This window comes from Leopardus geoffroyi, chromosome E3 (assembly GCF_018350155.1).
Source record: "Leopardus geoffroyi isolate Oge1 chromosome E3, O.geoffroyi_Oge1_pat1.0, whole genome shotgun sequence".
Taxonomy (NCBI): domain Eukaryota; kingdom Metazoa; phylum Chordata; class Mammalia; order Carnivora; family Felidae; genus Leopardus; species Leopardus geoffroyi.
Window position 1 is genome coordinate 41,935,252 of NC_059340.1, and position 12,645 is coordinate 41,947,896.

The window sequence follows — 12,645 nt, forward strand, 5'->3', positions numbered from 1 at the left end:
TGGCTGGGGGCTGTGGAGGGAGAGCCTTCAGGCCACTGGCCACCTTGCTTACAATTGCCCACAGCAGGGAACTGAGTGTCAAACATACCTCCCAGTGAAGTCCCTCAGTCAGGTGGATCGGAGTACACTGTCCCCCTTCCTTACAGAAGCTGGCAGCTGATGATGAAAGAAGAACCCATAGCTGTGCGGTCACCCCCACCCCGGACCAATGAGAAGCATCTCCGACCCCAATACCACCTACCCAGCCGGCAGCTCAGAGTTCAGCCCCAGGCTACCTCCCTTTCCGGAAGCCAAAGGGTGAAGGTGTTGCTGTAGGTGAACCCTGTGAGCTGAGGCTGGGGGCCCCGTCCACATACTCTTGATCCCAGGCGCTGTTTCCCCATAAGCACAAACAGAAAGCCAGCCACTCTGCCTTTATTTCCCCTTGCGGTAGAGATCACAGTAAAAGGGTCTTATGGCCAGGGGGTGGCCACAGGGCTCAGGTGAAGCGTCCTCCACCTTAGCACTCACTCGCGCTATTCTCTGCCCTTGCTTCCCCTCGGGGACTGGGCAGCACCAGTCCCTCCTGCCCCAAGTACTGTGGCTTTTTTGCTTCTCAAGCTAAGAAGCAAACGGATGAATCCTGTACAGAGGGCCAGGCCCATCTGCCACATGATTACGGTGTTCCAGCTAGGTGCAGGCCACCTCAACACTCTTCTGCAAAAAGGGAACGGTTGTCGAAGGCTTCCTCCTGGGGGTGGGGAGAGCTTGGTCAGTAGCACGGTTGTCCTTGTCTGGAGGTTCATTTTTGCCTCAGCTTTTTGATGAAGGACACCTCATCCCGATTCCGGATACCGTAACTGAAAGACAAGGGCTTCAGGGTGAGGTCTGTTTGTGACTCCTCACCAGAGACTCATGTCAGGGACCAAGAAAGGACAAATAGGAAGAGCACTGTGTCCAGGAAGGGGAGGAGGTGGCAGTGGCCATCGCCCCATAGCCCACACTGTGCCAGCGGGCAGCCTTTCTCCTGCACACATGCTGTCGCTGGCCGCCTCTGGCTGTGGGAAGCCCCACACTGCCACTCGTGAGCAGTGCTCACACTGTGCTGACGCCTCCCATTCCGGTAGGAAGGGCCCCCAGGAAGCTCCTTGCAGGAAGGAGTCAGTCCATCCAGGGACTGTGCTGGTCTTGGTTATTCCCCGGTAAGTGATTTAAGACTCCTCCTTCCGGGGAAGAGGCCCCGGCCCTCTGGCAGGGCTTGGGGAACAACAGGGCAACACACTAGAGGCAGCTCAAAATGTGGCCCCAACTTACTCTCGAAGCTTCTTCCTGTCCTCAGTGAGCTTCTCTCCTGCGGAGGTCAGGTAGTATGTCCTCCACACATAGGACCTGAAAGGTTCAGATGGGGATTCAGCTAAACCACAAGCACGGTGACTGGCCAGCTGTGTGTGAGATGAGCTCAAGGTGCTCAGTCCCGGGGGCCCAGGGCAGGTGGCCTCTTCTTGGCCTTTCCTGCACCACGTATGCACCGGGCACGAGGTAGCTCTAAGGAAGCACTGCTCTCAACGGGCTGTGTGGGGTGGCCGGGAGCCAAACACACCTTATTAACACAACAGGCGGCAATACCCACACACAGGCAACAAGACATCTGACCTAGTGGGAGTGAGGCGAGCACCCGCGTCAAGATGGGGTGGGGCTGCCGAAAGCTGCCCCATCCGTAACCAGGGAGACCACTTCCGGCCACTGAAGAGCACGAGAGAGCAGCTGGGCAGGACTCCCAGGCATGGAGGCAGCCACCACGTCTCCATGCTTGGGACAGGGAGCTCGGACCCCGTTGGCACTTTGCAGCACACAGGCAACAGGTGCTCGGGCGGCACCAGCCCTTCCTGTGGCTCCACTTACCAGCTGATGTGCTGAATGCCTCCTTCCCGCTCCTGTCTGAGCTGCACGTATCTCTGAATGGCCTTCTTCAGGTCCAGGACCGTAGCATTCTGCACCACAACCACAGCTGCAACACAAAAGGAGAACAGCCATGGCGGGGAGCCACGGCCTCGGATGGCAGGAAAGGAACCCAGAAGCTCTGTCCGGATGGTTTTGGACGGACACTCAGATCTGGGGAGGGTAGGCTTGTGCTTGCCCCAGTATCCTTGGACGTGGCCCTTGAGTTTCCCACTGAGCAGCCACGTTAGCATCTTGCCTGTGTGAAAACTCAGAGTGCATGGTCCAAAAGGAGAAGGGAGCACTTACGCATTATTTCTCCATCCATCTTGCACACTCGGACCGTCATTGCTTGGCCATATTCTAGTGCTATTTGTGAATTGACCTCTTCTAAAGTAACCTACAAAAAGACCAAGGGTGGAAGTGGGATCCCTGCCTCTCTTTACCATCCCAAACAACAACAAAAGAAAGCAAGCTGATAGTGTCCAAAAAGCAGTACCATATTTTATGAAGAACAAGAAACAACATTTCTTGCTTGTATGTTAGGGTTTTCCCCAGTTCCACCCACATGTTTGTATTTAATGTGCCAAGTGGATAGGATCTCCGGAGAAAGAGGAGTGCAGACACAGGAGGATGAGGATCAGATCCGGGTCCTGGGGCTCGGTAGCAGGAAGAACAATGTCAGTTGAGTCTGAGAGCCCCTAATTACCAGGATTCAGGCCAGGGCCCAGGACAACGTAGACATGAGTCTACCTTTATCTTTACCATCCTTGTTATTTTGCTCATATTGGAGTTTTATTTTTTTTATTATTTTTTATTTATTTTATTTTTTTTTTTTTCAACGTTTATTCATTTATTTTTGGGACAGAGAGAGACAGAGCATGAACGGGGGAGGGGCAGAGAGAGAGGGAGACACAGAATCGGAAACAGGCTCCAGGCTCTGAGCCGTCAGCACAGAGCCCGACGTGGGGCTCGAACTCACGGACCGCGAGATCGTGACCTGGCTGAAGTCGGACGCCCAACCGACTGCGCCACCCAGGCGCCCCTGGAGTTTTATTTTTTAATTGTATTATTTTTTAGTTGTGTTACAATGTTTTATCATTACCGTGTTGTGGTGTCCCGGTAAATCTTGCACGCTTGACTCATGTCTACATTGTCCTGGGCCCTGGCCTGAATCCTGGTAATTAGGGGCTCTCAGACTCAACTGACATTGTTCTTCCTGCTACAAGGATTTAAAGACAGGACCGTCCTGAGGCACACTGAAGGCTGATAAGTGAAAAACCATCAATGCTGATCTGGTCTTTACGTAAAATTTCACTGTTTTGTTTATCACAGACTTATTCACATGACCTTCCAGTTTTTGAAACAGTGTATTAAAAGGTCATATAGCCTGACTGTTTTTTTTTTTTTTTTTTTTTTTTTTTTAATTTTGTTGTGGTTTGTTTGACCCTTTTAAATTCTGCTCGCCAGGTGAGAGCCTCGTTCGCCCACCCAACCCCCACCTCCATCCCCGCCCCGGTTAAGACCTTCGTTTGAGCCCAGAGGCGCCTTCCCCTAGCTCCCCATCAGGACTTCCAGAGGTCCGTCAGCGGCAGCACCGCCCGGCGGGGAACGACCCCCGGCGGCTCCCCGCCCGCGCGCACCTGGATCGGTAGATCGCATAGCAGCGGGTCCTGCACGACCATGGCGAGACCCTCCTGGAACACGTCTACCGCCTCGGAGTGTGGCAGCGCCTCCTCTTCGTCCTCATCGTCCTCGGGCGTCTCGGGCCGCACAGCCACCTCCTCCTCCGCCTGCTCCAGGGCGCCTCTTAGTCCCCAGGCACCGCCCGCACTACCTGTTGCGGTACGCGACGGAGGCGGGGCGCGCACCCGCGGGAACCGCAGCCCAGTCACGGGGTTTGCGAGGGGCGGGGCCGCCACGAGGACCAATGAGAAGCGCGAGGCGGCCTGCCGCAGTGCTCACTGGGAACTCGAAATCGGCGTTTCCATTGGCAGGCCGGGGGGTGGGGCGGATTCCCGAACCAATGTGAGCTGGAGACGGGCCTGGTGTCTGTGCCCAGCGGCCGGCCGCGGGGGTTGCCGGGAGCTTGCGGGACCCAGTCGGCCGCCATGCTGCTCTTCTGCCCTGGTTGCGGGAATGGGCTAATCGTGGAAGAGGGACAGCGCTGCCACCGCTTCGCCTGCAACACCTGCCCCTACGTGCACAACATCACCCGCAAGGTGGGGCCTAGAGGCCGGCGCCGAGCCGGGAGCCTCCCGCTTCCCCGCCCGCCAGCCCCGAGTCCGCCTTCATGCGCCCTTGCTCTCGCAGCCACTTCCCGTCGGATGCAGATCCTGTGGTCCCTACCTTGATCCGGCTGTTTGTCCCGCCCCACTGCCGTCACCTTGGGCTCCGTCCAGTCATCTCCTGGCGTTGCAGTGCTAACCTCGCCCTCGGGCTTCAGGCCCGCGCGCGCGTTCCCTTCACTGTATTCACGGCAGCTGCCCGAGTGATCCTGTCAACGTTTAAGTCAGATCGAGTCCGTCCTGTGCTCGAAAAGTCTCAGTATCTCCCCCGCACATTCCCAGGGCCGGGTAGGCTCTGACGCCAGCACCTCCCCGCGACCTTGCAAGTCTGATGGCACGTCCTAATGTACTCTTCGTCCCCAGCAACTGCAGCCTCTTGGAGGAGCCCCCATTGCGCACGTGCTACCCGGGCTTTTGCACATGCCTTCTGCTCGGCTTACTTTTTCCCTAGATAACTATGCCACTCGTTGGTCGTGTCTTAAGTGACTGCTGCGTTTAAAACTTCAGCTCCTCCCCCCATTTTGTCCGCCTTCCCTTTTTTATTTTAATCCATCGGACTCCTTGCCTTCTAATATACTTTGTAACTTAGGTGCTTTGTCGCTACTAGGACATAAGGTGTAAGGAGAGCAGTGATGTTTGTTTTGTACCCTGTTATGCTCTGGTGTGAACCTGGAATGTAGTGAAATAATGCACTCTCTATTATAAGTTGTTATTTTGCGTTGATGATCACATCCTTATTTATTAGCACGCTTTTACTTTTTAGAAGCAGAGCCCTCCCTCCTAGTGTTTGTGTATTACTCTACCGCAGGGCTGGGTTGTGGGAGTTCAGGATCTGAAACTGGGAAGAGTGACCTCTTAGGTAACCCTGAAATTTCAAGGATGCGTGGTAAAACTTGGGAAGGAAGACCAATGTGATCTGCTTTGAGAGCTCTCTGGCTGGGCTCCCCAGCCAAGTGGTGCGCTTTGGCTTTAGTTGTGTTTCTCTCTTTTCGGGTTATGTAGCACCGTAGAAGTGTGAGACCCCACCCGTGCTGTTTTCCTTCCCGCTCTGGCGTGTCATCCAGCCCTCGCAGAGATTTTTTTTTCTCACCGGTGACTCTTTCTCTCCTTTTGGGGGGTATCCCAAGCCTGGATCCTCTAAATCCCAATGGCAAGTCCTGCTCTGTGAGAGTAGAAACCGTTTTCTTTTAGTAGCCCTCTAGTCTGCCTTGAAGGAAGTCTGGCGAGACACTTGAGGACAGGTACGGTTTGGTGACCCAGGTTTGTAATGTTCCCTTACTTGGAGCCTGAAGACTTGCTGTTGTTTGTTAGGTAACAAATCGGAAATACCCAAAGCTGAAAGAAGTGGATGATGTGCTTGGTGGAGCAGCTGCCTGGGAGAATGTTGACTCTACTGCAGGTGAGAAGGACCCTTTTCTGGTACTGAGCTGTGGAGGGAGATGAGGCTGCTGAGGCTGCTTACGGTGACACTTCCACGTGTCCGAGTCAGTGATGTACTTGGAGGAAGTGAGCTTCTAAAAATAGAAAGTGTGTTAATGGTTTCCTTTGATAATTCGTTACTAAGACAGACAGTATAGGCACAGACCTAGACTAGAGTCTCAGAGTGACCTCTTCATGTTTTAGGACCTTGCTGGGCTCTCTTGACCTTTCTGGGGCTATTCCATATTCCCTGATTATGAGAGCGTGAAGTGAGTCAATCCAACACACTCCATAGCTGTGATGATAGCCACAGTGACAGGACTGAAAGAAGTCAGAGCCTAAGGGAAAAAATTCTGGTGTCGATTTTTAAAAGTTAGTGCCCGAGAGCTTTAAAGTGCTTTTTTTTTTTTTTTTTTTCAATATATGAAATTTATTGTCAAATTGGTTTCCATACGACACCCAGTGCTCATCCCAAAAGGTGCCCTCCTCAATACCCATCACCCACCCTCCCCTCCCTCCCACCCCCCACCAACCCTCAGTTTGTTCTCAGTTTTTAAGAGTCTCTCATGCTTTGGCTCTCTTCCACTCTAACCTCTTTTTTTTTTTTTTTTTTTCCTTCCCCTCCCCCATGGGTTTCTGTTAAGTTTCTCAGGATCCACATAAGAGTGAAAACATAATGGTATCTGTCTTTCTCTGTATGGCTGATTTCACTTAGCATCACACTCTCCAGTTCCACCCACGTTGCTACAAAGGGCCATATTTCGTTCTTTCTCATTGCCCTGTAGTACTCCATTGTGTATATAAACCACAATTTCTTTATCCATTCATCAGTTGATGGACATTTAGGCTCTTTCCATAATTTGGCTATTGTTGAGAGTGCTGCTATGAACATTGGGGTACAAGTGCCCCTGTGCATCAGTACTCCTGTATCCCTTGGGTCAATTCCTAGCAGTGCTATTGCTGGGTCATAGGGTAGGTCTGTTTTTAATTTTCTGAGGAACCTCCACACTGTTTTCCAGAGCGGCTGCACCAATTTGCATTCCCACCAACAGTGCAAGAGGGTTCCCGTAAAGTGCTTTTTTTAAGTCTTGTTTCATATCTGATAGAGGTAAACATGAGCAAGGAAGGAAAGAGGAGAGCCCTAGACACGCCTGTACTTAGTGGAGGAAGAGCCAACTCCTGCTTAGCACCATCTTTTTTCCCCCTCTGGAAGAACGTCCAAATTTGATAGGGTAACATTAGCATTGGCAGAATTTGTCAAAAGGAGATGAATTATGTACCTAGTGTTCAAAATGGTGTTTGAGAGTGTTTGAAGGTGTTATGAAGAGTAGGGTCAGTTTCTCAAAGTGAAATAGCTTTGCCTTGAGGCACTTTGCAAAGGTGTGGGGTGTGTGGTGAGATCTTCATAAGAATAGCCTGAGGAACTGTTGCCAAAAGGGATCCCTAAATTGTCTTTTTTTCTTTTTTTAAGTTTATTTATTTGTTTTGAGAGAGAGAGAGAGAGAGAGAGAGAGAGAGAGAGAGTGTGTGTGTGAATAGGGGAGGGACAGACAGAGAAGGAGAGAGAGAATCCCCAGCAGGCTCTGTGTTGTCAGCACAGAGCCCCACACAGGGCTCAAACTCACGAACCGTGAGATCAGGACCTGAGGCACCCCTGGATCCCTAAATGTAAGGGGAAGTGGACTCATCATACACTGGGGGCTCCTCTGGGAAGATGAGAAGGCGCTGGTGATGGAAACGCACTCAGAAGATGCTTCAGGGAGTGGACCTCATAATGCACCTGGTAGCCATGAGTCAATTTTCGTGTTACATTTCCAACCAGTCTTCAGCCAGATTAGAAAAGAAAAATGGGACCCCGGAAGGATGCAGGAGTGTTTTCCAAGTCGTAGGTATCCTCAGTTCCCTCAGTGTGAGAGCGTAGGGGGAATGTTGCCACTAACTGTAGCCTTACATCATGGTACAAGGTAGCCTAGGCAAAGGGTACCAGATGAATGCAGTGGGAGGAGGGTCTTTGCTACCTTTCCGCAACACCTACTCTTAAGCGGTGTGTTTTGGTCATTAACATCATTTTTTTTAATAATGTGAGTCACTTGTTTTTTCTTGTTGCCAGAGTCCTGCCCGAAATGCGAGCATCCTCGTGCCTATTTCATGCAGCTTCAGACCCGCTCTGCAGATGAGCCAATGACCACTTTCTACAAATGCTGCAATGCTCAGTGTGGACACCGCTGGAGGGACTAGGGCCAGGCTGGCCCAGCTGTGTCAGTGTCTGCTCACCTTGTTCTCCAGGGTAAATTCCCAGTTGGGAGCGTGAACTGGGTCCTGAGTTTTTGCTGCTGTGGCAGAAAGCTAACCCTTTTAGGGTAGCTGCTCAGGATGTCAGCAAATTAGCCTATCTGCCAATGAGCAGGTGAGCTCATTTATGTCCAGGGAGATTTTGTTTGTGGGGGGAAGCGTATCCATAACGTAGTGTACTCTATCTGTGGTCCTGTTGGTTTATCTTTTACGTGAATTGGGTAATTGGTATTCTTTCACCACCAGCTCTCTGAGATATGTACCCTGTTTGCACAACTGATAAAGTTTTACAATTTAGTCCATTAGATGTCCCTAAGTACCTAACTGTTCATTGCAAACTTCATCACAATCTGTTGTGAATATTTAATTAAAATGGAAAACCCAATACTGCTTTTTCAGTGTTTTAAATGCCTTGAGAAGTAGACCTCAAACAACTGCCATACTTAGGGCTTTCCTGGTCACATAATTGCTCATAACATGGATTTCAATGTATCATTTCTGTTCTTGTTTCCTAGGATTGCAGTAAATGTATTAGATAGAGTGTTTTTATATTTTCTTTCATCTTTCCAGTTGCAAAAGAAAAAGGACACCTCAGACTAGATGGGGACAGGATGGCAGTTTGTGGATGGATAAGTTTCTTTCTCAGGACCTCAGACTTAATTATTTTTCCAAATCTCTCTCTTTTTTTTTCTTTTGTTAAAGTTTGTTCATTTATTTAGAGAGAGAGAGAGCGAGCGAGCACACGCGCCATGAACCGGGGAGGGGCAGAGAGAGGATTCCCAGCAGGGAACCTGACGTGGGGCTCAATCTCACAAACCATGATCATGACCTTGAGCCAAAATTAAGAGTTGGATGTTTAACTGAGTCACCCAGGCACCCCTTCCAAATCTCTTAATAATAAAGTCTCACTTGTGAAATCATGAGCTATAAATTTATGCCTCTAAGACAGATTTGTACTTTTTTTGAGACTTGGTATCTTTCCCAGAAGTGATTAATCTTTAAGTTTGACACGATGGTTTTCTTTTTGCCATGACACATAGGCCAGGTCCTGAGCCCATCGTCTCTGATTGGTTAGATTCTAAAACAGCTTGTTCTGGTTGTACCAATGTGATTTTATAACGTGGGTGGTACCTTTAGTATCTCCTACGTATGCCATCAGTTTTATTTCCTCAGATCTTCTCTGTGTGTTTGCTGTTGGGTCAGTGGTGAATATCGTGTGCTCTGATGTTAGCCTGCATGTCCGCTTAGCTGGGAGACCTCAGTCAAATCGCTGAACCTCTGCCTTTATTTTGTCATGTGCAAAATGGTGGTAGTGATTGTCAATTTCAGGGGTTTACAGACTCTTTCTGTAGAGGGCCAGATGGTAAATACACTTTATGGGGCAAGAATCAAAATCTAGGAAAAGAAACTTTTGTAAATTTTTTTATAGACTAAATTCAAAATGTAACTGTGGTAATTGAGTACAGCATTTTATAATGGTGGTCTACTGATGAAAAGAATGGATATCATTTTGCTTGACTGGGGTTCGAAGGTAGCGTTTCTTGTCATCAAAGTAGATTACAAATATGCATCTGGTAAAGGTGGTTAAGTGCCTGAGAGCAAATGAAGTTAACTGTTGATGTTACCAGTAGATTGAATAGAGTCAATACTGATGAGAGACACAATTTCCACAAAGGATTTGCCGTATTACGTTTTAGCAGGTTCTAATCCGTGTTCTACTGAGTTAGTGTTTTCTCAACTTTGAAAATATTCGTGTTTGCCGTTGTTGGGCTGTTCCACAGACCATGCATACAGGCTAATTCTTCAGTTGCATCTCAGCTCAGTGCTGAGGCATTGACTCGTGGAAGAAACAGTTGAGCAGAATCAGTAACATCTGTGGATCCATCATGATTCGAGGAAAATTACTTCAAATCATTTTCCTCATTAAAAAAAATTTTTTTAAGTTTATTGATTTTGAGAGAGAGCGTGCGAGTGGGAGAGGGGCAGAGAGGGAGGGAGGGAGAGTATCCCGAGCAGGCCCCGCGCTGCCAGTGTCGGGCCCCATGTGGGGCTTGATCTCATGATGGTGAGATCCTGACCCAAGCCGAGATCAAAAGTCCAATGTTTAACTGACTGAGCTACCTTGGTGCCCCTCATTTGCCTCATTTTTGTTTGACTATTGCTGTTGCTTTCAGTGTCCTTAGGTTTTAGAACAACTGTTTTCCAAAACGCCTATAGTCTTAAATTCATTTTCTCTGGACCTGACATCTTCAGCTGCTGCAATTAAATGCAAGTCATTGTCAGAAAGTGGTTTTCCTGGCTTGGTTAACAAATGAGGCATTAAGTGATTTAATATGGTTGCTTCATTTTTGTATTTAGTTTTTTTGAAGAAATTCTGTGGTGTATGGAGAATAGTGCCAGTGACTTAGTGCTTAGGCTGATAATGTTGGCCGGCTGAGGTGTCGTTGCATCATAAACAGCCCTTTGCCGTCCAATTGATGATGAAATAATCTACACTGTGCCTTGAAAATGTGACATTCAGGGGTGCCTGGGTGGCGCAGTCGGTTAAGCATCCAACTTCAGCCAGGTCACGATCTCGCGGTCCGGGAGTTCGAGCCCCGCGTCGGGCTCTGGGCTGATGGCTCAGAGCCTGGAGCCTGTTTCCGATTCTGTGTCTCCCTCTCTCTCTGCCCCTCCCCCGTTCATGCTCTGTCTCTCTCTGTCCCAAAAATAAATAAACGTTGAAAATGTGACATTCAGCGTCCACTTTTCTTGTTTTGTAATGATGGAGATGCACTGCTACTAGGTTAAGGAAAAAAAATATATAGGGCTGCTTCATATTTAGGACTCTGACTAATCCTAGTGATTTTCCAGAACTCTCCTTGGCTCCCTGCTGTCATCCAGGAAGGGCACTGTGTTGGCTTTCACTGATGTCCTCTCTTACCTGTTTTCCTAATACTTTGCACTCTTACGACGCATTCTTGTTATTTAAGTTACTGTGTTTGGGGCAGCTGGATGACTCAGTTGGCTGAGTGTCTGATTCTTGATTTCAGCTGAGGTCATGATCCCAGGGTCATGGGATTGAGCCCCAAGTCAGGCTCCATGCCAGCGTGGAGCCTGCTTAAGTTTCTCTCTCTCCCTCTGCCCCTCTCCCCTGCTCATGAACTTGTATTCTCTCTTGAAAATAAAATAAGTAAATAATAGATAGGTAGATAGATAGATAGATAGATAGATAAGAATAATAATACAAAACGAGAGGGGCGTTTGGGTGGCTCAGTCGGTTAAGCGTCTGACTTCTGCTCAGGTCATGATCTCACGGTTTGTGAGTTTGAGCCCCGCGTCGGACTCTGTGCTGACAGCTCAGAGCCTGGAGCTTGCTCCGGATTCTGTGTCTCCCTCTCTCTCTGCCCTTCCCCTGCTCGTGCTGTGTCTCTCTCCCAAAAACAAATAAATGTCATAAAAAAAAATGAGATACTGTATTTTTCTCATACACTTTCCTTGTGGTTCTTTTTTTTTTTTTTTTTTTTATATATATATATATATTTTTTCAACGTTTATTTATTTTTGGGACAGAGAGAGACAGAGCATGAACGGGGGAGGGCAGAGAGAGAGAGAGGGAGACACAGAATCGGAAACAGGCTCCAGGCTCTGAGCCATCAGCCCAGAGCCGGACGCGGGGCTCGAACTCACGGACCGCGAGATCGTGACCTGGCTGAAGTCGGACGCTTAACCGACTGCGCCACCCAGGCGCCCCCCTTGTGGTTCTTTTTTATAGTGTGTGTCTCTCCTCCCATATTTCCTGTTTATCCGTTGGAACCATATTTTCCTTTACATCTTTGAGCATAGTTAGAGTAGCTGCTTTAAAACCTGTGCTGTTTCCAACAACTTAGTCCTGGGAGTCTGTGTGCATTGATTACCTTTCTTCTTAAGTGTGGATCATGTAATTCTGTTCTTATGTCTAATGCTCTTGGATTCATCTTGGAAATTATGAATGATATAGACCATAGATACTAGATTCTGTTAGGTTTCTCTGGAGAGTGTTGATTTTTTAATTTATATATAAAGCAGAGCGTAAACTTTTGTGTCTCTGAGGTAGGTAGCCGCTGAAACTTCTGTTCAGGTTGTTTAACCTTAGCTGGGCTGTTTAGAGTTGGCCTGTATACATATAGTTCAGAGGGTCATCCAGAGATTTTGGTGTAGTGTATATACGTCTGTCTGTCTGTCTGTCTGTACATATGTAGAGTTTAGATGTAGAATTTGGTGCTCTCCTCTCTAGCTTTTTTTCCTTCCAGGATTTCCTCCCTTTCCAGCTTTTGTGGTCTCTACCTTAGGGGTCATGGTGTGGATGGTGTGGTCTGCTGGACTTAAGGTCGCAAATCCTAGTTTCAACAAGGTGAGAGAGGGACCCTGACAGAGAGAAGGAAGCTCTCTTTCTAAGGATACTAGAGAAGCTTCAGTCAATATACACATATATGCTTGTCGTAGGGAAGATGTGGGCCAAGCTGATTAAATTTTAAAGTGGAAAGATGTATGATTTATGTTTCTGGCCGTTCCTAAGGTGTTGTGTGAGCTGGAGCCTTTGAGTTCATCTCTCTGTGGGTCCTGGTGTCCTCAGACCCCAGAGCTACAGCTCTGGGGTATCTGAAACTTGCCCAAGATGTTTTGATGCACAGAGCACACACATGCACGTTGAACTGTGACCTTATTTGGTACCCCAAGGAGCACAGACCCGATAAGTAAATGAAAAGAT

General features: G+C 48.6%; 2 protein-coding genes across 2 annotated transcripts; one reads left to right on the forward strand and one right to left on the reverse strand.

The window, feature by feature from the left end:
- Window positions 1-398: 398 nt before the first annotated feature.
- On the reverse strand, window positions 399-4,396 carry SNRNP25 (small nuclear ribonucleoprotein U11/U12 subunit 25). The gene is made up of 6 exons (XM_045461180.1): window positions 4,267-4,396; window positions 3,561-3,754; window positions 2,227-2,317; window positions 1,882-1,987; window positions 1,294-1,368; window positions 399-839 (listed from the first exon to the last, which is right to left on the reverse strand). Exons 2-6 carry the CDS (start codon window positions 3,600-3,602, stop codon window positions 782-784), a joined length of 372 nt encoding a protein of 123 aa, XP_045317136.1. The 5' UTR covers window positions 3,603-3,754; window positions 4,267-4,396; the 3' UTR covers window positions 399-781.
- On the forward strand, window positions 3,936-8,301 carry POLR3K (RNA polymerase III subunit K). The gene is made up of 3 exons (XM_045461179.1): window positions 3,936-4,139; window positions 5,517-5,604; window positions 7,735-8,301. Exons 1-3 carry the CDS (start codon window positions 4,029-4,031, stop codon window positions 7,860-7,862), a joined length of 327 nt encoding a protein of 108 aa, XP_045317135.1. The 5' UTR covers window positions 3,936-4,028; the 3' UTR covers window positions 7,863-8,301.
- The last annotated feature ends 4,344 nt before the right edge of the window (window positions 8,302-12,645 follow it).

Bases quoted from the DNA above. Each gene is read 5' to 3' on its own strand.
- SNRNP25 (XM_045461180.1), bottom strand. From the start codon at position 3,602: ATGGTCGTGCAGGACCCGCTGCTATGCGATCTACCGATCCAG. The intron at 2,318-3,560 runs GTGCGCGCGGGC...GTCTTTTTGTAG, and splicing joins TATGCGATCTACCGATCCAG to GTTACTTTAGAAGAGGTCAA. The intron at 840-1,293 runs GTAAGTTGGGGC...CTTGTCTTTCAG, and splicing joins GACAGGAAGAAGCTTCGAGA to TTACGGTATCCGGAATCGGG.
- POLR3K (XM_045461179.1), top strand. From the start codon at position 4,029: ATGCTGCTCTTCTGCCCTGGTTGCGGGAATGGGCTAATCGTGGAAGAG. The intron at 4,140-5,516 runs GTGGGGCCTAGA...GTTGTTTGTTAG, and splicing joins TGCACAACATCACCCGCAAG to GTAACAAATCGGAAATACCC. The intron at 5,605-7,734 runs GTGAGAAGGACC...TCTTGTTGCCAG, and splicing joins GAATGTTGACTCTACTGCAG to AGTCCTGCCCGAAATGCGAG.